The sequence below is a fragment of the Doryrhamphus excisus genome, linkage group LG12 (genome assembly GCF_037039965.1).
Source record: "Doryrhamphus excisus strain RoL-2023G ecotype Guam linkage group LG12, RoL_Dexc_Guam_v1.1, whole genome shotgun sequence".
Lineage (NCBI taxonomy): Eukaryota > Metazoa > Chordata > Actinopteri > Syngnathiformes > Syngnathidae > Doryrhamphus > Doryrhamphus excisus.
This window is the reverse complement of record NC_136368.1, coordinates 3,746,306-3,767,208: the sequence shown is the minus strand read 5'-3', so window position 1 is coordinate 3,767,208 and position 20,903 is coordinate 3,746,306. Positions and strand designations below refer to the sequence as shown.

Here is a 20,903-nt window from a genome sequence, read left to right as displayed (position 1 = left end):
AAGCATGTGAAATATCTATTTTAAAAAATATTAAAATACTAGTAAATAACTAAAATCTAAAGGTGTCTATACATATATTTAATTTTGTATTCCCTTTCCACAAATGTTTTTTCTGTCATTGTAACCTGTCACATTTGAGATTTCTTGATTAAACGGGCACTTCAAATAAAAGGTATTCATGTTAAAAACAACAAAACACTACCTTGGTGTAGTAGCAGCGATAATACAGGAACAGCATGTCCTGGAAGTGTATGATGTCATCGTGTGACGTAAGCGGAAGCGTGTCGTCTCTTCTCGCGATTTCATTTGGAGCACACGGGATTTGGGAAACGAAGGAGGGTTGTGGCTGGCTGAGAGGGTAAGTGTCCACACAAAGTGGGGATGTTTACAACGCTGTTGTATGTGACGCTGTGTCCGGAACCTAAATATCGTCAGTAACATTGGCTGCTCTTGAAATAAAAACCCGATATCCCCTTTGTTGTCAGGCTATTACATTCCAAATATGGCGACGCTTGTATGTTCACGGACGGCTTCGGCTATTTCATGGAAGCGACTGGAGTCTCTTGTCTCTTCGCGATAATATGATGGATTGTGTGTTGTATTTTCCCCAACGTTTTTAATTGAAAACCTCGAACGGTAGGAGAGGTAACCGTGTCTGCTGTTCGTCGTGGACTGTAACAATGATAGTAAAACGGAGAGTAGTGTTGTTTTGATGAGCTCAGGTGTCAACAACTGTAGTAACCGCCCATTTTTGACTTGCTTTGTGCACATCTCTCCTCTTTTGAAGGGGATAAACATGTAGTCATGTGGACGAACCCTCAAAATACAACTTTTTTTCCCCATCCCCTCTCATTTTAGGGTGTCAAAACAGGAATCCCTTAATATGAGTGATGATAAACCTTTCCAATGCACTGCACCTGGCTGTGGACAGGTAAGACACCTGCCTTTGTTGCCTTGCACATAACAGGACTGCAATCTACTTGTGGTGGTGGCTTTTGCATGATAGATTTGCATGCAATTGTAATGGATGCAGTCGGAGTGAGGAATAAATGAAAAAAAACATTAAAAGCAAAACAAATGTTTAAAACTATGAATTGACTTTCTTCCATAGCTTCTTTTTGACAATTATTTCTAATGTCACAAGATGGAGCCACAAAGAGTGGGCTCTGTAAACTTGCTAAATATAAAGTATAGTACAACTTTTTGTGTGTGAGTTGTGTTTAGAAGCAGAGTTAATGAAAAGGTACATTCACAGACAGTCTCATTATAATGTGTTTATGAACGTGGAAGAACAGCCAGCGACAGGTACATTTAAATTTCACAAAAAATGTTTACATGTGTATTATTATTATTATATTTTAATGTTAATATGGATGGATATGTATTTGTGGTGGGCTTCTAGAAAGTCTGCACGACTTCCTCTATTAATGTTCGTTCAGGAGATTGAGGGTTTGAATCTCTGTTTATGATTTTCTGTGTGGAGATTTCATGTTCTCCCTATTCTTACCTGGGTGTATGGATGTTAGAACAAAAATATTATTATGGCCAGTCTGCAAAAAATGTGTAGAAAATATGTCAAAACAGTTCATGTGTTTTGTGTCACGTCATTGTCCTGCTGGTCTTCACAGAGATTCACAAATGAAGATCACTTGGCTGTCCACAAGCACAAACATGAGATGACCCTCAAATTTGGTCCAGCAAGGACCGACAGCGTCATTATAGCTGGTGAGATTTTGTTAAATGTGTAGGCACGAAAACCATATAGAAGGGGTGTCCAAAGTGCGGCACGTTCTAAAAATGTAATATAACATGAAAAAAAAACCTGCAAAAATTGAAATAATAAACAAAAAGGTTTACAAGAATAAAGCCAAAATATTACAAAGTTGTAATCTATGTTGTAATCTAACATGAAAAAGTTGTAATTTTACAAGAACAGTGTTGTAATATGAAGAGGAAGAATAACATCATTTTAAGAGCATAGAGTTGTACTATGAAAAGAAAAAGTCTTAACTTTTGGAAAATTAGGCTGTGGAACAATTTCTAATGTTATGAGAATAAAGTCAAACTATTATGGTAATAAGGTCAGAATTACGAGAAGAAAAAATGGGACTATCTGCTGTCATTTTATGAGGATAAAGTGAAAATATTAAAAGTTGTAATTTTACAAGAATAAACTTGTAAAATAATGCCTTGATTACTAATGTAATTTTCAAAATATATTTATTTATTTTATTTATTTTATTTATTTTATTTATTTTATTTATTTTATTTATTTTATTTAATGTATTTATACTATTTATAAATAGTATAGTAGCTGCACTTTTGACTGCATTACAGTTTAGCTATAGACATTTTATGAGCGTGCCATCAAGATATATTTTCATCAAATTTTGCACATAATCATCAGATGAAATGTCAATTTTCTGTACATGTTCTTTTCTTTTCCCATTCTAGACCAAACGCCCACGCCAACACGCTTTTTAAAGAACTGCGAGGAGGTGGGGCTCTTCAATGAACTCACCAGCCCGTTCGACCACGACTTCAAAAAAGCGAGTGAAGATGACGTTAAAAAGGTTGAGCTTTAACCCAGACGGCTCTCTCTCCGACTTCCTGTTGGCGCTCCTGACGTTCACTTGCATTTTCTCTAGCTGCCGTTGGATTTGTCACCCCTAGTGACCCCAGTCATACGCAACAAAACCGAGGAGCCCGCGGCTCTGGAGGCTCATCGAGGTAGCCCGCTGCCTCACCCAGAATCCACCACAAATGATGACAAGGTGAGTCTTGCTAATTCAAGTCAAATGGTCCGTTTCTTTTGGGCTGCGCCTCTTTAAATCCACTAATACTAATACCCATGTAGTAATTCATTAGATCATGACCTGAGTCCAAAGATGCTTTGTTCTGAGAAGTTGTTGTGTGTGATGATTCACATTTCTCTCCTCTCTTCATGTCTTTTCACTCTGAGCCAAACAGACACATACAGTATTGTCTGCCGTTGCTGCAGCTAAGATGTTGTGTGATGTTTCCAGGACTTATCTTTGCAGCCAGCCTCACTGCCAACATCCACTATAGTCCATCCTGCATCCCTCCAAGTTCCCAATGTACTCCTAGCAACCTCAGAGGCTAATGTTGTAATACAGCAAGCGCTCCCATCGCCAACATCTAGCTCTGTTATTACCCAAGTCCCGTCCACTAATAGGCCTATAGTGTAAGTAACTCAGAATGTCCCTATTAAAAACCACAAGATCATAATTAATTTCTGAATCATTTCATTTTTAATTTGGATTTTGTGTAATTATGTCTTAAGTTGGGGCATGTGCTTGTTTTGATTTTCATTTAAGTGCTGTTTGCAGAATATTAATTTTGGCTGCAGTTGTTTTTTTTTTTTTTTTTCAAAATGGACAATGCCTTCTGTGTGCTCCTATTGGTTAATTCAGTCATTTAGACCAGGGGGTTCTCACATGGTTTCAACCTGGGACACGCATTTTCCAACAATCATTACGGCACGACCCATTCTTATTGAAATCTCCTTTGTCATCTTTTTAAACACAAACACATACAAATCATTACATGTCCAATGTGCTTTTTAGAGGATTTTATTCAGGAAATGAGGAGATATGTCAAAATAGCACTAAATAAGACCACAATGCCACATATTTTACATACCTGCAATGATATAATCAATAGAAAATGTCATATATAATACATACATTACATTTCACACAGTCGGCCCTCGCAATATCGCAGTTCGATTATCACCTTAACACTGCATGAAGTCAGCCATGGCATGTCTAACATGAAAAAAAGTTTTCCTCTCATACCGTGTGGAAGTGGTAATTTTGTGGCTAAGTTTAGTCGAAGCGGAAAGGTGACTATAATTTAATGTTCTTAACAACCGTGTTTAGAAAGTCTCTAACTACGGAAGTATTAAATTCATGTTGATGTAATTGTGGAAATCCATTGAACGCGGTCGGGTCTGGAACTGCAAAAAATGATTGACAACTGTACATTATAAATATAAAAACATAAATGTTGCTCAGTTTTACTTTAAAAAAAAACAAGTGAGATTGAACAGGTTGAACTGTATATTTTATACTTTAATTTTGACGAGCTGGCTGTGACCCACCCCTGCCAAGTCAAATTAAATATGCATCACACATAATTAAAAGTGCATATGAAGTGTAAAATGTACAGATGTTCCCTAATAGTGAATGATAATGTAAGTAGATCCATGAGCACATGGAATCAGGGATATGGTTTAGAAGTTATAGATCAAGTTTCACCTTTGCTTTTCCACAGTACCTACGGTGCGTTCAGTGACTGCCAAACAATGTGGGAAATCTGAAAAATATTCTCAGTGAAGCATAAAGGCGTGAATATTGTGGGCTTTTTTTAAACAGTGGAGCATCTATGCCGTACACTTTTCCTGAATTATCACTCATTAAAAAGTTTAATATTTTAAAATATAACTTACATTTTAATTTAAACGCATGTAAAAAAACAACAAATTAATTAGATAATTTAAATAAAAATGTATAATGTTCCTACAACAACCCAAAAAAAACCCAGCCTATTTGCGGACTATGCAAATCATGTTGCTTGCGCTCAGTGGTGGTTTCTTCATTCTCTCATCAGTTGCTGCTTGAACATGACGCAATGTTTGATCTTTGCCATCACTCCGCCACAAATAAGTGTATTTTTTTTTTTTTCTGTGATTTCTTAACCTTATGCAGTTCTATTCCTGACCATGATGTCTGTCTCCTGCTTTAGGCCAGTGTCTGGCACCTTCCCCGTGCTCTTACAGCTGCCCAACGGCCAGACCATGCCGGTCGCCATTCCAGCATCCATTACCAGTTCCAGCGTACATATTCCCTCTACAATCCCAGTGAGTGCTGTGGTTACATTTCCAACGTTATGACTCGGTGTTGTAAGAATTAAAGCTCATTTTCATGTCAGTACTATTTCTGGTAACTACTCTTTGCAATCACTGGAAAAAAAACCCTCAAATGTATAATAATAATAATAATAATACATTTTATTTGTATAGTGCTTTTCATAATACTCAAAGACACTTTACAGAAGAATGGAGTTGAATAAAAGCAAGTAAACAGAGTGAAAGATACATTAAAATACAACATTCATTCATTAATACACAGCTAAAACAAGAGTTAAAGATCCTAAAGTATCTCCAGTCAATGATGTACTAATACTGTATTACGAGATTTGTTTTCAAAAATGTATTAATTAATATGTGGTTGAATACGGCCTGTTTTTAGTTTTAAAAAAATACACATATGTTTTTTTTTTCATACTTTCATGTTTCAACATGGCTAAATGACATCAAATAAAATAGAAGGCATTCAGAAGACCCCTTCAAAGACATCGGTGATGTGATGATATGTGGTAATGTACACTGGTCAATAGGTGTCAGCAGACACACACCAAACTTTATCAACGGGCTTTTATTGCAAGTTTGAATGGTCTCAGGCACAATATAATCCTTAATCCATGCCAAGATAGAAAACAATCTTATTTGTCTTTTTTTCACCTATATCACTTATATTGGGTAATAGGAATGTAAAGGTGACTGTGTGTGTTATTATGGCTCTAATATGTTAATAACCAGATTTACAAGGTCATGCTCTCACAACAAAAATATTGAATTTAAAAAAAAAAGGAAGCCTACTTTGCGAAAATTCAATTATCACAATTGTGTCTGGAACCAATTAACCACATTAAACGAGACATTACCATATTATGTAAGTCATAAATATAGACTGCATAGTAACTCCTGTTTCCACTCTCACCATGCCTGAAATGAATCCTCGCACTCAGGGAGATCAGGTGTTAGGCCCGGTCCACATTTGTATTGGACTCGCCAAGCGCACACGAGTCCTCCGCAAGTGATGTTCAAACAACACTTAGTGATTGATTAATGCCGCATTTTGTCCTTGCTCGTCTTCTATTCTCTTGGACAGCGGGGACTATTTACGACTTTGGCGCTGCAGATTTGGCAGTCAATTTGGATCTGGGGGGTGAGCGAGGGAAGTAATGGACTTTGTACGGCTGTGACGAATACACAAGAATTGGCTGGAGCACAGCAGGAAAGCCGTCCAGAACACGATGTCATTTGTCCTTGTTCAAGTCAAATCAACGTTGTTGATTTCTAGGGGGGTACTTGCATTACCACTAATGTGTTTTGCAATCCCATTATGAGTCGAACTCGTGCTAGACTTACAAATCTTTAAAGACAAGATGAATATTCTGAAGCTCTAAGCATTACGGGAGCTGGCGGACCTCTAAGCCACAACCAGATCAGGTCTGAAACGACAGACCTTGCTTTTTTATCCCGACACACACACACACGCACATATCATCACCCGCCTCCCTCCGTCTCATCAGCATCTCTGAGAGACGTCCGGTTCTGGCCTTCTGACTTGTGTCTCTCATCCCCTCTGCAGCTCCCCTACCCATATGCTCTCTCGCAGCCAGGCAGAGGTTCATTAGCGCGCGCACCGCATCTCCATGTGGCGCTGCCTCCACAAAATAACAGGCCATCCAACATAATGAGGCTGAGATATGAGGGAACTCTGCTGCATGTGGGTGTGTGGGGTGGGGTGTGTGTGTGCCGCCTTCTACTGGGGGGGAGACTAATTCTGTGCTGGTGTGTCTCTCTGTGTCTCTGCTGTCAGCTTGTCAGACCTGTCACCGTCGTGCCTAATGTCCCCGGCATCCCCGGACCCCCCTCGCCACAGCCCCAGCCCGCCCAATCAGAAGCAAAACTGGTATTTATCATCATTTCTTACTTTTACATGAAATATTTATGTATGTTACTTATTACCTATAGCATTCCCCCTACAGCAGTGTTCTGTTAGTGAGATGACCATCTCTTATTACCACCAACCAGGAAGACATTTTATGTTACGCAATGCTTTTCAGTGTGTTCTGAAGATATAAAACAGCTCAGAAGAGGCAGGTAATTAATGCAGGTAATTAATTGAGACACGCCTGATTGTGTAGTAACAGGCTCATTAATGATACAGTGTAATGCTTATAGTATTTTGCCATACTTTGGTTATTTTGTTGCATTAGTGGAACCGCCTTTGTTTGTGCATTGATTACACATAGCAACACAGAAAGGAACGCTACATCTAGCGCTAATCTTTCCACACTCAAAAACAAAAACGCAGCATCACTGGTAGCAGTGGCCTTGTGACATTGTGAGATTGATGCTGACTCACTGTGGACGAGTGTGGGTTGAAGCTAGTCGTGGTAGCTGGTATCTAGCCAGTGTGGTGTGACAGAGGCGTCACTACGCCAGTAACGTAGTTCTTCGGCCTAACAATGTTAATAATAACAATAGTAACAATGTCGCTGTAGCTTGGTTAATATGCAGCTCGCTTTTTGGAGTTCTTTTCAGAAGGCTTTATAGTCGAAATAGGTGCCTCCCATTACATGCATTCTTAGCTGTTCATTTTTATCTGTTTTTATATCTTTAGAATGGACAGAAAAACATGAGTTGATGATTGCCAAAATTTAAAAAAAGCATAGTTTCCCTTTCATGATGGGTTAGTATTTTTATTTTTTAAAGGGATGCTCCAGTTTAGTGTTTGTGACAATCTACACATTGACAATACCATGAAAATACAGGTGGTGATGAATGCGCTTCCATAAATTAATTGAAAACCAAATTTTTCCGCATTTCCACACACAGCAAAAGACTGCAGTGTGTGCCTGCTCAGCCACACAGAATCACACAGCTTATTAGTTTACATTGTTTCCCAAGTAGCAGTGTGCCAAAGAAAAGGAAAGCCGTCACCATGGAAGGGAAAACTAAGAAAATCCCGGAATTGTCTGAAAAGATAACAAATATAAATAATTTAATATCTGCAGCACAACATTTTAGTTCTTCTTGTGTCATTTCCAGCCAAAACATAGTCAACAAATCACTTTGAAATTGTCTTAACTCCATTGTAAGGTCAATATCAAGTGATGCTTATTTTTGGTCACTTAATACCGTGGGACTTGGAATTTTTATACTGAAATGTATGAAATTTCTCACCTCAGAAAGAATGTAAATGAAATTAATAAATTCCAGACACCCTGAAAATATTAACAACAATACACTAGCAACTTTCTTTGGCTCCGTTGTGAGTTATTTAGCAGTCATGCTAAAAAAAAAAAAAATGTGAAGAAATGCACAGCCACCAATATGTAGAATGTTTTGTTTGGTCACACGATTTTATTTGTCATGCACAATATTGTACAAAAACTGAAGGCAGGTACTGAAAAATTTTGGCAAAATTTTGTCAAAACCGAATCACTCGAAAACCGAGGTTTGACTGTATGACATTGGAAATCCCATATTACCAAATTCAGATCAGCATTTGTAACGATAATCTCATCCAGAAATATTATGTATACAGCATGTTGGCCTCACAGTCAGGAGATAGAGGGTTCAAATCGCTGCCTGGGTGTTCTCCGGGTACGCCCACATCTTTCTCCCACATTCCTAAAACTTGCATTAATTGGAGACTAAATAGTCCATATGTCTGAATGTGAGTGTGAATGGTTGTTTGGGTGTAGGGTGTAGCCCCACCTTTTGCTCCAAGTCAGCTGGGATAGGCTCCAGTCACCCGTGACACTAATGAGGATGAGTGTTCTGGAAATGAAATATGGTGGTCTTGCAGTAAATGTCGGCATACGCTGAGTGTTGTGATGAAGCACGTATCAAAGAATCTATAAATGTTCTCAGCATGCGATGCCGCTTGAAATTAACAGATAAACTGTGGCCAGGAGGCGTTTGCCTTGACAGGGAGAGATAGATCCCAAAGAAGGAGGAGGGTTGGGAATGGGGGGTGTTGTTAGGAATCACAGGGTGTAGCGATGACAAACACGGAGATGGTGTACATCCCTCCACAAGGGAGGGGGTCTACTAGCGAAAACCAGCTGGGGGGCATCCTGGCACACACTCAGCGATGCACATTAAGTCGGCCTCACCCTGCACGGAACCTTTTTGTTCAGCAGAATCCTGCATGACCTGGATCCCCCCACTTCCCTTCTCCCCTCCCTCACTCCTTCCATCTCTCGGCGCCTCCCACTGCACTCAGCTCATCAGCAAACACCTAATGAGCCCACGTCAAGGAAACAGACCCCTTCTCAACCTGCCCGCACCAGAGTCCCGGTGAGGGAGGGGAGGCTTGCGCAGAGACGGCGCTTTACAAGGACTGATGATGCTGCAAAGACCACAATAATGATAATTAACTTGCTGAATTTAGAAGATTATACTGTTAATTAGTTGCAAAATAAAGATAAGTAATACAGTAGCAGATGGTTGAATAACACCCATGAGAGGCAGGGTTATTACACTGATGAGGTTTCCATGGCAGAGATGAAATATGAATCTGACTGGCTTCCCCCTCTCTTCTCTGGGCCATTCCAAGAGAATAATATCTTCTTTCTGCCAGAAGAGCTTCTGGAAGGGTATTACACGATAAACTAATTTGCTAGATAGATTGGTCTGGCAAAGGTACTTGCTAGAATAATGCCCTCCTCTGTTTTTTCTCATGTAAATGTATTGCCTCTCACTTTGGTAGCATTTCGAAGGGCTCATTCACTTTCACCTTCTTGGCTCTGTGCTTGATGCCTTGTGCCTGTGGATGCTCGACAGCAGCGTGTTGAGTTCTGCTTGCTACATGTGTGTGTGCCAAGAGGGAGCGGTGTCTTCAGAACTTCAATTTTTGAATGGATTAGTTGATGTGCAGGTTAGTTCTATTATAAACTCCTATATTGTACAAATAACACGTGAAGGGTATATAAAATGCAGTCCTAAGAAGATCACATACAATAGTTCAATAAAACAGTTCTAGAACATTTTAGTTTTATCCTTGTGATTGGTTGCAGCACACAGACTCCCTGACCTCTCCAGCATTCAGTGCATTCAATCATCTTTGTCTTTTATGATGGTTACCACAAGAGAGAGACTAAAGGAGGTGCTGATGCAACTCCTCACCAATGGTTTAGGTTTGAGAGCAATTTTAATGGCATAAAAACGTCCACTACACTGAGTTTTTCTCATTTACTGTGACACTGTATTTACATTGGTTGTTTGTCTATATGTGCCCTGTGATTGGCTGGCCACCAGTCCAGGGTGTACCCCGCCTCTCGCTCATAGACAGCTGAGATAGGCTCCAGCACCCCAGCGACCCTCGTGAGGATAAATAAAATGAATGAATGAATGTATTTACATCTAGGTAACATGACTTATTTACTATTATTTTGTCTACTATATTGGCTCATTTACGAGTGTAAATCCATTTAAAGCCGCAAGGAAGTAGGCTATCCAGAAAAGAACAAGGAACTTTGCGAATCCTTTATCTTGTTTATGTCTAATACATCTTATCTTCTCTGATTGCATCTATTATATTGGGTAATACAAATGTAAAGGTGACTATAGGGGTGTTATTTCATGTCTTGAGAGCTCTAATAATGTTAAAAATGTATTTGGAAGATTGTGTACAAGTTTTCTATGCCATAACTACAAAACAAATCCATTTATACAAATTTGGCAAAAATTCACATATCGCGGTAGGGTCTGGAACCGATTAACTGTGATAAAGGAGGGATTAAAAAAAGAGATTAAAAATGAGATTAAAAATGAAAATTCGTTTATTAACTAATTTTTTATGCCAAATAAGGCAGTCTTGCGTACCGAACAAAATTGATCACGGTGACTTGTGTTGTCTTTACAGAAACCAAAAGGCTTACAAAGCCAGCAGCTTCCTCCGCTAACCAACGGCGACGGCAGCGAAGTTCAGAGCAGCGCCATAACGCACACTGCTGCTCCTGCTTCTCCAGCCCCGATTCCATCCCCTTCACCCTCCACATCATCGCTCGCCCTGGCCCCTGCCTCTAACCTGCTTGCCCCTGAAGAACCCTCCGCACATTCCCTTCAGCAGCCCGCCACCTCAACCACGGAGACACCTGTAAGTACGCACACACACTTTGGCTACTGTTAGCATCACATTCGTTCTCGTAGGGGCTCTCGTAGCTTCAGTGGGTAAAAGGTTTGCTGATGAATTTGCAGGCTTCCCCGGTGCCCCCTGCACAAAACCCTCCAAGCACAGGGGGTCGGCGGCGCAGAACGACCAGTGAGGACCCAGATGAGAAGCGACGCAAGTTCCTGGAGCGAAACAGGGCAGCAGCCTCGCGCTGCAGGCAGAAAAGGAAAGTGTGGGTCCAGTCCTTGGAGAAAAAGGCAGATGACCTCAACTCCGTGAACGGGCAACTCCAGGTACTCATCGACTGTCACATCAGTCCAATGTGTCATAAAATCATATATACTGTTTGTGGCATTTAGCGGAATTTATGGCGGAGATATCATCAAAGAAAGCTAATTTTTAGGAGTGTCATGGCGCTGTTCCTAACAACGTGAAAGTCACAAGAGAAGATGACAAAGCCAGAGGGTGGGATTATTATTATTGGACATATGTTTAACTATAAAGTAAGATAAAAACATATCCATTAAATACCTGTAAATGTCAGAATGTTTTAGAACAGGGTTTCCAAAGTGCTGTACGGGGGCCATTTGGGGACTGACGTTGTTTGTTTATTCACAATGTAAAAATATTGGAAAAATCAGCAGTAATTTTCTAGGAATAATGTCAAAATATTAAGGGAAAATAGTTGTAATCTAATAATGTAATGTCGTAGTATGAGGAAAAACATCATTTTAGTAGCGTAGTTACAATTTTAAAGAAAAAGGACAATTTTCCAATGTTGTGGAAGAAGTTATATGAATAATAAATCTAAATATTAAGACAAAAAAGCAGTAAAAAGAAAGAAGTTGCAGTTTTATGACAATAACTAATTACAGTTGCACATTACTTACAGGCGCAGCCTCCAAGGCAGAAGCATATTCCAAAGTATTCTGTGCCTTAACTGCGTCCAGTGCACGTTGAATGATCTATACATATTTTAATATATAAGTTGCAGGACCAGCCAAAGTATGTCAAAAAGTGCTACATATTGTCCTGAAAGTACGCTAATGTTGTATGAATGCACACGACTGTCAAAGTGTAAACACAGACATTCCCTTATTGCGGTGATGAAGTCATTAAAGCCCATTAAGAGGAGCTCTGGTGCGACAGCGGCAGTGTGTGCGTGAGGCCTTTTGCGTCGATACGTGGTTGTCAATAAAGATGTATCCTCCAGATGTCAGCCGCGCACAAGCGTGTCCTCGCTTCTGTCTCAGCAGTTTACCGAATTGCCCCCCCCCCCCCCCCCCCCCAAAAAAAAAACTCTCCAAAGGGAAAGGTGTCTGCTTGAACCTTCATTTTGCTGCAAGCAATTAAGGATGTGATGCTGACAAGTTCGAAGCAGTTCACGTATCCGCCGTCTCTGTTGATGTGTTGAGTCGGGGGTGCGGCACATCACTGTTCCAGACAATTAACTAAGATGTGATGTTTATGTCGCACCGTCTTGTGTTTATGCACAGGCTGGAGGAGGGGCCAGGCATCAGGAAGGGGTACAATTAGTTGATATTCGGGTGGAAAAACAAGTTGACAGAAAACGTCTTTTAAGCTTGTTTAAGATGAGTTAACAGTTAAACAGAGCGTTGACCCCCGCCTTCCCCCAATACGAAAAAAGCAGTGACACACGGAACAGGAACAAAAGGGCATGTTATGAAGTTTTTATTGTGACAATGACGACACTGACATGGTCCGGCTGATGAGCGGAACTGCCTTTAATGGTGCACAGTTATTTTGACATCATCCTTAACTGGCCTTTTAATGAGGCGTCCCCTCTCGGGACTCCCAGCGTCATACGAGCAAGGCCAGTCGACTGAAATTCCTTTAATTCACACAACCATTCACACTCACATTCATACCTATGGCCAATTAACCTAGCATGTTTTTGGAATGTGGGAGGAAACCGGAGAAAACCTACGCATGCACGGGGAGGACATGCTAACTCCACACAGAGATGGCTGAGGGTGGAATCGAACCCTGGTCCTCCTAGCTGTGAGGTCAGGAATAAACATGCAAATGTGAAATAAATGTGAAAATTGTATTTTAAACATTAAAAAAAAAGAGCATGAGAGCTGGTATCGGAAATTTCAGTATTGATCCGCACATCACTTCTGTATATATTGTCATGACATGGTGCATGTGCTTGATGCTGACAGTAGTGAATGTATTCTATCAATCAAGCCAGCGCAGCAGTGAAAATGGGTTACACAGAACCCCCCCCCCCCCTCCCCCAAGCATTGTTTAAATCTGTCTCACAGTACTTTCATCCTTCCAACCCCAGCTTAACTAAACAGATGGAATCAAACACATTGGCGCCTTTTGAACTAATAGATTTAGCCACTCGGCGCCTCTTTAAAGGAGGAGAAAAGGAGCTTAAATCTGCCAACGCTTGTTCCGCGTACCCCTGGCCGCTTTAAATCCAGTTAAAGTCACCTTCAACGTAATGTGGCTCCTTTTTTTTTTTTTGTTTTTACGACATGCAGAAATCCTCGCCTCCGCCGGGAGCTCTAACGGCCACGAATGTAAATCTCGGCAAACAATTACAACGCCGCTTCTGATGGTGCACATTTTTTGAACATACGTTGGACTTGGATGTTGGATTTAGTGCTGATTCATCTGCAGACTCCACAGATTATTGACAATATACAGTATGCTCATTAGCTTGACTATACAAATTAGGGATGGGCGATACCAATAATTATTGTTCAGGGAATTATCACATCATACTGATAAGTCCGGTAACATTAAAAATAGGTCAGATAACTGATAATTTAAAAAAAAAAACGTGCAGATGAGCAAATCAAGCACTCCTTGTCTGTGATGTTAACAGCCTGTCATAACTTCCCCTGAGCTCGCTTGTAAACAAACATTCACTTTCATAGGAAGACATTTTGCTTACTTGTTATACCAAATGCTCTGCGATAAGGGGAAAAAAAACAGGGAGCACACAAAAAACCTTATAAGCCACCTGAAACAGCAGCACGGCGACTTTTGAAAAGTGCAAAAGCTCTGCCAGAGACCTTTTGTGGGGTCACACTGGCTGCTTGGAGTGTGTGCCCAAAAACAGTTCACCCTGCTGGGCCATCCCAGGTGGCTCCTCCTTGTCTATAGTCTGGTTCTCCTGACCCCCATAGCAGCACGAGTATGTGTCCGAATACAGTGCACTTTGCTGGGCCACGCCAAGGGGCTCCACCTGCTCTATACTCTTAATAGTTTTCTTCATAGTTCTGATTAGAATCCTGATTAGTTGAAGTATTTCTTACCTCCAGGTGTGTGCAAACTACAGTTAAATATAAATTAAATAAATCCACTGTCTGCACCTTTATCCAGATTCTCACGAAACTTGAATTGGTTATTTCTTGCCAGCCCCCACAGGTTGTTTTTTTTTAATATAAATTATTGACTAATTCTGTTAATTCTGTTTTCCTGTTTGACTTAAAAAGTGAGCTTAGTGATGACTTTCCACTCTGCAGTGTTTGATTGTTATATTGTTCATTATTCTTTCCAGCATCTGTGACAAATATAACAATATCAACCATCATGGAGTTAGTGGATCCCTGCATATTAGTATTCAGCATTCGCAAGTTTGGCGATTATTTAGGAATTTGCCCCCTTTTTTCCTTGTAATATATACAATTGGGCTGTTATTTGGTAGAAAAAACCCTGTCATTATGGTGGTGATTTATAACAGGGATGTCCAAACTGTGGCTCAGGGGTAAATTTGGCGGTTTGCAATTGTTTTTTTGAAAAATTATTAAACAAGAAAATTTAAAAAACACCAGCAAAACTGGAAAAAGATCAGTAACTGTACAAGAATAAAGACAAAATATTAAGAGTAACGTAATAATAATAACAATAATAAATAAAAATGCATAAAGGTGAAATATTCAAATACTTACCACTTAGTGTCCTGTGCACGTACGACAGGATTGATGTGAAGGACATCTTAAATTGTTTTCATTATTGTCTTGAAATTTGATTTAGTGAAACCCGTAAGGAAGGTACCCAGCATACCTTGCGGGTTCCAGATCCTAGTATTGCTTTGCATGTTGATTAGTGCATGAGCGACATGATTGATGTGAAGGACAGCTTAAATTGTATTCATTATTGTCTTGAAATTTGATTTAGTGAAACCCGTAAGGAAGGTACCCAGCATACCTTGCGGGTTCCAGATCCTAGTATTGCTTTGCATGTTGATTAGTGCATGAGCGACATGATTGATGTGAAGGACAGCTTAAATTGTATTCATTATTGTCTTGAAATTTGACTTAGTGAAACCCGTAAGGAAGGTACCCAGCATACCTTGCGGGTTCCAGATCCTAGTATTGCTTTGCATGTTGATTAGTGCATGAGCGACATGATTGATGTGAAGGATAGCTTAAATTGTATTCATTATTGTCTTGAAATTTGACTTAGTGAAACCCGTAAGGAAGGTACCCAGCATACCTTGCGGGTTCCAGATCCTCGGTATTTCTTTGCATGTTGATGAGGGCACGAGCGTTCATTTTGATGCATGGTGCAGTTACTTAACGTGTTCCTGTGGTGTTACCTGTGTACTTTTGGTTGCACCCTGAGTTTGGGTATAAACGTCAAGCTTATGTGGAGCATCGCACAGACTTGATGAGCAATATAAAAAAATATCTTTATGGATCGTCTCAATTGTTGTTGTTTTTTGGCCACTGACAGGTGGTCTCGGCAGGTAACCCCTGTGAAAAGCGAGGCTTTGTTGTACTTCATTTCCTTGTCGTGTGCACATTGTGTCGGTGTCCAAACGTTAGACGTTGCGGCCATCTAACAGTGTCTCCTGTCTCCCAAATAAGAGTGAAGTCACCCTGCTGAGAAACGAAGTGGCTCAGCTGAAGCAGCTTCTCTTGGCTCATAAAGATTGTCCCGTAACCGCCATGCAGAAGAAGTCCGGCCATCACGGTGAGTAATGCGCTATTATTCTCAGGCCCACGCTTGCCTGGACGGCTCCGAAATGAGCTCCAGCTACGCATAACCAGCAACAGGAAGAGATATTGACGCATTAGGACACTACCACCACCATTTTCGTCGAAACTTTGCAAAAGTTGACACCCTAAAGGACGGCTGTACTTTGAGATAAATCCCTTCTTTGCTACAATAGCGGAATCCATCCACAGGACCTCAGGTGCTGGCTGGATGCAATTTGTTCGCCTCAACCGAATTGTAAATAAGTCATGGTTTTCTAAGTAGCAATGTGTGATACTGGCATAAAAATGAGATTTAGATTCATATCGGTATTGATTTTTCTGCCGATTGTGATGTCGGTTCGGTGCGAGTGAAGACCTCCACACAGCAACAAGCATGAATTATTGCAGCATTTGTATTATGCTGCACATATCCATAAGAAATCCACTGTTGAGCATGCTATTTTCGCTTTTTTTACAATATTTATTATTTTACAAACAAAAAAACTGCATTGCAACAGAACAGGGGTGTCCAACCATTTTCCAGCGAGGGCCACATAGGGAACAATGAAAGGATGAAACTTACTATTAATATCAACTTCACTCTTTGCTCTTTTTCATTCATTCATTCATTCATTCATTTTCTACCGCTTTTTCCTCACGAGGGTCGCGGGGGTGCTGGAGCCTATCCCAGCTGTCTTCGGGCGAGAGGCGGGGTACACCCTGGACTGGTCGCCAGCCAATCACAGGGCACATATAGACAAACAACCATTCACACTCACATTCATACCTATGGACAATTTGGAGTTGCTAATTAACCTAGCATGTTTTTGGAATGTGGGAGGAAACCGGAGTACCCGGAGAAAACCCACGCATGCACGGGGAGAACATGCAAACTCCACACAGAGATGGCCGATGGTGGAATTGAACCCTGGTCTCCTAGCCGTGAGGTCTGTGCGCTAACCACTAGACCGCCGTGCTGCCCAAATTTATTCAATCTCTATAATTTTTCATCTCATAATAGTATGACTCTATTTCCAAAATAGTTTGACTTTGACCAATCTAATTTTCCAAAAACAACTTAATTTTGTTTATCTTTTGTCATAACTTTATGGCTTGAAAAAAAACATATTTTCTACTTAATATTTCAACTCCATACTATGAAAATGTAATTATTTTTCTCCATAACATTTGGACTTTATCCTCTTAAACCTGCAACCGTTTTTCTCTTAATATTTGACTAATATATGACTTTATTCTTGTAAAATTACTGATCTCTTTTTGTTATTTCTGTTGTTTTTTTCCAATGATTTAAACATTTCTTCCTGGAAATTTTCTTGTAGTAATTACTGTTTTATGCCCATAACATTGTAACTTTTTCCCCCCAGCATAATTTTTCAAAAATTGTAATTTGAATTTGTATATTTTTTCCCATACTAATATTATTATGTATTGTTTTCTTGAATATTTAAATTTTATATTGCTGAAATAATTATTTTTCCACATAATTTTGCGACATTATTCTTGTAAAAATGCAACTGTTTTTGTCATAATAGTTTGACTTTATTCTTGTAAAAGTACTAAAATGAGATTTTAGTGTTCAACCAATAAAATGCTCCTATATTTTGGAAGCATAGCAAGTATCTACCATCAACTACACAAGTAGAAAGTACCTTTATTTATGTGTTTTAAATATATATATTTCTAAATGAATATACAGTAACAGGCAATGGGTTGCCTGAGTTTGAGAGATTTGATGGATATGCTCATAAGAACTCCTTCTAAGGTGTCCTCTGTACTTAATTATGCGTCACACTGCAGCTAACTGGGCTAGTAGCTCTCCCAGCTGGAGAGCGCGCTTGGCGTAAAAAAAATCTAACCGTGAAATAATCTCTTTGACCGATCCAGTAAAAGTTCATCACGGCTTTCTCGGACTCCTCTGCCCTCCAGACCTGGAAGCGTTTCCTCCTTCATGTTGCTGCCCGGGCTAAGGAAATGACTCAAGACTGTCCCTCCGGTTAGGCCAACTTTTGTTGGCACGCGGAGTCGGCCATCTGCCTACGGCAAAGCCGTGAGAGAGCAAGTCCAAGCTTCTCTTAGAGCCTTGACGTCTGCTCACCTGAATACAGGTCAAACATGACATAGTCCGAGTCACGACGATGCTCTCCAGCCACGTTAGCGTCCATTGTGCTCCTTATTTCTGCACAAAATGGAGAGCAGAGCCTCCTTTTTTTTCCCTCCTCCCCATCAGCGGCCAATTAATTCAACGCAAGTGGCGAACAGCTGGTGGCATTTTGACTCCAAGTCTTCCCGACTCTCTAGTGTGAGCATCATTAAAATCAGGTGCTGTAATCATCTGTCGCTGCAGTCGTTGGCAAGGTAACCAAAAACAAACGGGACGGAGGGCGGGCTGGGGGTCCCCCAACACGTCCCAGAATGTAACACACCTCATGATGTAGATTTAAATGGACATCGGGAGCTTCAATTAAAGGAAGGCATGCCGAGACGCAGCCTAACGAGAATGAACGTGTAGACCAGGGGTCTCAAACTCAATTTACTTGGGGGGCCACTGGAGCTAGGGTCTGGGTGAGACTGGGCCACATCAGGTTTTTTCCAAAAAAATAAAAAAACACATTTATATTAAAAACAGAAAAATATACAAACTTTTTCAGTGCTTTGGTTCCGATTTTCTACAATAAAAGCGCTGATAAAACATTCCACTGTTCTCAAATATCTTAATTTTTATTTTTCTGCACAAAATAAGATGAAAAATAAATAAATCAAGAATAAAGAAAATCAATCAATCAGTAATAAATAAATATAATAATAATAATAAAACACCAAACTTAAGAAACCACATATAATTGGTGGGAAGACAAATTATTTTTTTCAGAATAAAATGAACAAAGCATTATTAGAGCCCTGTAGACATGACAAAACGACTATAGTCACATTTATACTCTTTTTATTTACAACATATTGCGCAACTGCAGGGTCTTGAGACACATGCTAACTCGCAAACTAGATTTCTAGCGACCTAAACGGTAGCCTTCAAATTATTTCCTTTAAACTTAAAAAAAGCCAAAAACTTACCACTTCCACACGGATAGGGAGGATAACTATTATCAGTTATTTAACCTTTAACATGAACATTAATCAAACGTAATAATTTTTTCTGGGTACATGATACCATACAGCATCCATATCAAACATTAAACTTTCATATCAAGGCGGGGGCCTCAAACTAATGTCCTGCGGGCCACATTTGGCCCGCGGGCCGCGTGTTTGAGACCCCTGGTGTAGATAGAGCGTTGGCATCTGGTGGTGTTAAAGACCTTCTCCTCCGCGCAGTCGCCGTCACCGTCAAGGACGAGAGCTGCGAGGAGATGTCCGTCCCCGGCAGCCCCCAGAGCGAGGCCATCCAGCACAGCTCCGTCAGCACCTCCAACGGCGTCAGCTCTTCCTCCTCCTCAGCCCCAGCCGGCCCCGCCCTGACCAACCAGAGCACAGACGAGAGCATGCCACCAAGCGGCGCCACCCAGTCTCTGCCTTCAGGGAGTTGATCATCACAAAAGCGGAGTTGAGTGCTCTTTAGTGTCTCACACACACACACACACATGAAAGGGATTGTCTCACTTTGGACCATACGCTTTTTAATTTATTCTTCTTGCACTTTTATGTTAAGAGATGAAGAAAATAGGCACTTTTTATTTACGTATTCTAAAGCTTTCTTCATTTAAACATTTCGTCTGAAAGGGATGGGATGGACATCATTGCTACATCATGTTGAGGCTAAATGGAGTGCAATGCTTTTCTGCAACCAGCAGAGGCGCTGCTGACTCCAATACTTTATTCTCGAGAAAAACTATCGGGAATACAGTCCATTCTATTTTTGACACAGCGCTCGCTCCTCCACCATCAAACCCTTATGCTAGCTTGACGTTCTCCGATTTAGCATCAACATAAAAGTGCAATATAAGTGATTATTCTATAAGATTCAGCTCCAGTACCCCCCCTCTTTTCTCTTTGTTTGCCGTTTTACCTTTGCCACACCATACAGGTTTAAGCTCTAAATATGCCTCACACACTTAAAGTAAAGTAAAGTACACTAAAGTAAACACATTTAAAGTATAAAATACATAGCAACTCGCCACTCAGCAATGATAATGAAGATGATGGATGAACACATGGAATGGGAGCCTAGAGGCTAACGATGTACTAATTAAATAATGACTTTAATTAATATATTAATTTGTCTTCACCTCACTGCAAGCGTTGACTGTCCAAGCTAGTGCTTCGTTGCCACACACACACACACACATCCCAAATTGGTGCATTCAAGGACTGCCAAACAAAGTGCAAAATCTCAACGCTGAGAATGAGCTTGTGTTCACCTCGCCGACTGTCGAGGCTAATGCTAACGTAGCCAAACAATCGTTACAGCACGTTCAAGGACCGCCGAACAAAGTGCAAAAACTCAACGCTTCAACGAAAAGTCATCGCAGACGCATTAACTTGTGTTCACCTTGCTGATTGTCCGAGCAAGTGCTAAAGTAGCCAAACAAACTTTTGCATCTCACGGCACACAGCTACGATGTGTTCAAGGACTGCTGCCCAAAGTGGGAAATTTTAACGCTTAATGAAAAAAAAAAACATGATCAGTGAAACATTTAGACATAAACATGTAAAAATGGTGGGCTTTTTTTTAACATTGGCACATGTATGCAGTACCTGTATTATTATCACCTACCATATTTTTATGGTGCAGAAAAAACTGCCTATATGAAATACAGAAATTATACAAAAATTATAATGTGATTTTTTTTTTTTTTACCAAAAATTCATAAGTATCTAGGGCTCCTATTGTATTAACGTCAGCTATGGCACTAACACAGTATAACAATGGCATGGAAAGAGGAGTTCAGAACATTTAGAGGGTACAAATATT

The 20,903-nt window shown here is 40.3% G+C and overlaps 1 protein-coding gene across 2 annotated transcripts; it reads left to right on the top strand.

Moving 5' to 3' along the window:
• The first annotated feature begins 271 nt into the window (after positions 1-271).
• On the top strand, positions 272-20,269 carry atf2 (activating transcription factor 2). Of its 2 annotated transcripts, none has more exons than XM_058082361.2 (12): positions 272-358; positions 859-931; positions 1,629-1,725; positions 2,455-2,573; positions 2,649-2,774; positions 3,027-3,205; positions 4,768-4,882; positions 6,690-6,782; positions 10,749-10,982; positions 11,084-11,290; positions 15,848-15,953; positions 19,307-20,269. In XM_058082361.2, the coding sequence occupies exons 2-12, from the start codon at positions 884-886 to the stop codon at positions 19,516-19,518; spliced, it is 1,536 nt and encodes a 511-aa protein (XP_057938344.2). In that variant the 5' UTR covers positions 272-358; positions 859-883; the 3' UTR covers positions 19,519-20,269. The 2 variants fall into 2 exon arrangements, with proteins under 2 accessions (XP_057938344.2, XP_057938346.2); XM_058082363.2 differs by lacking the exon at positions 272-358 and adding an exon at positions 370-430.
• Positions 20,270-20,903: the final 634 nt, after the last annotated feature.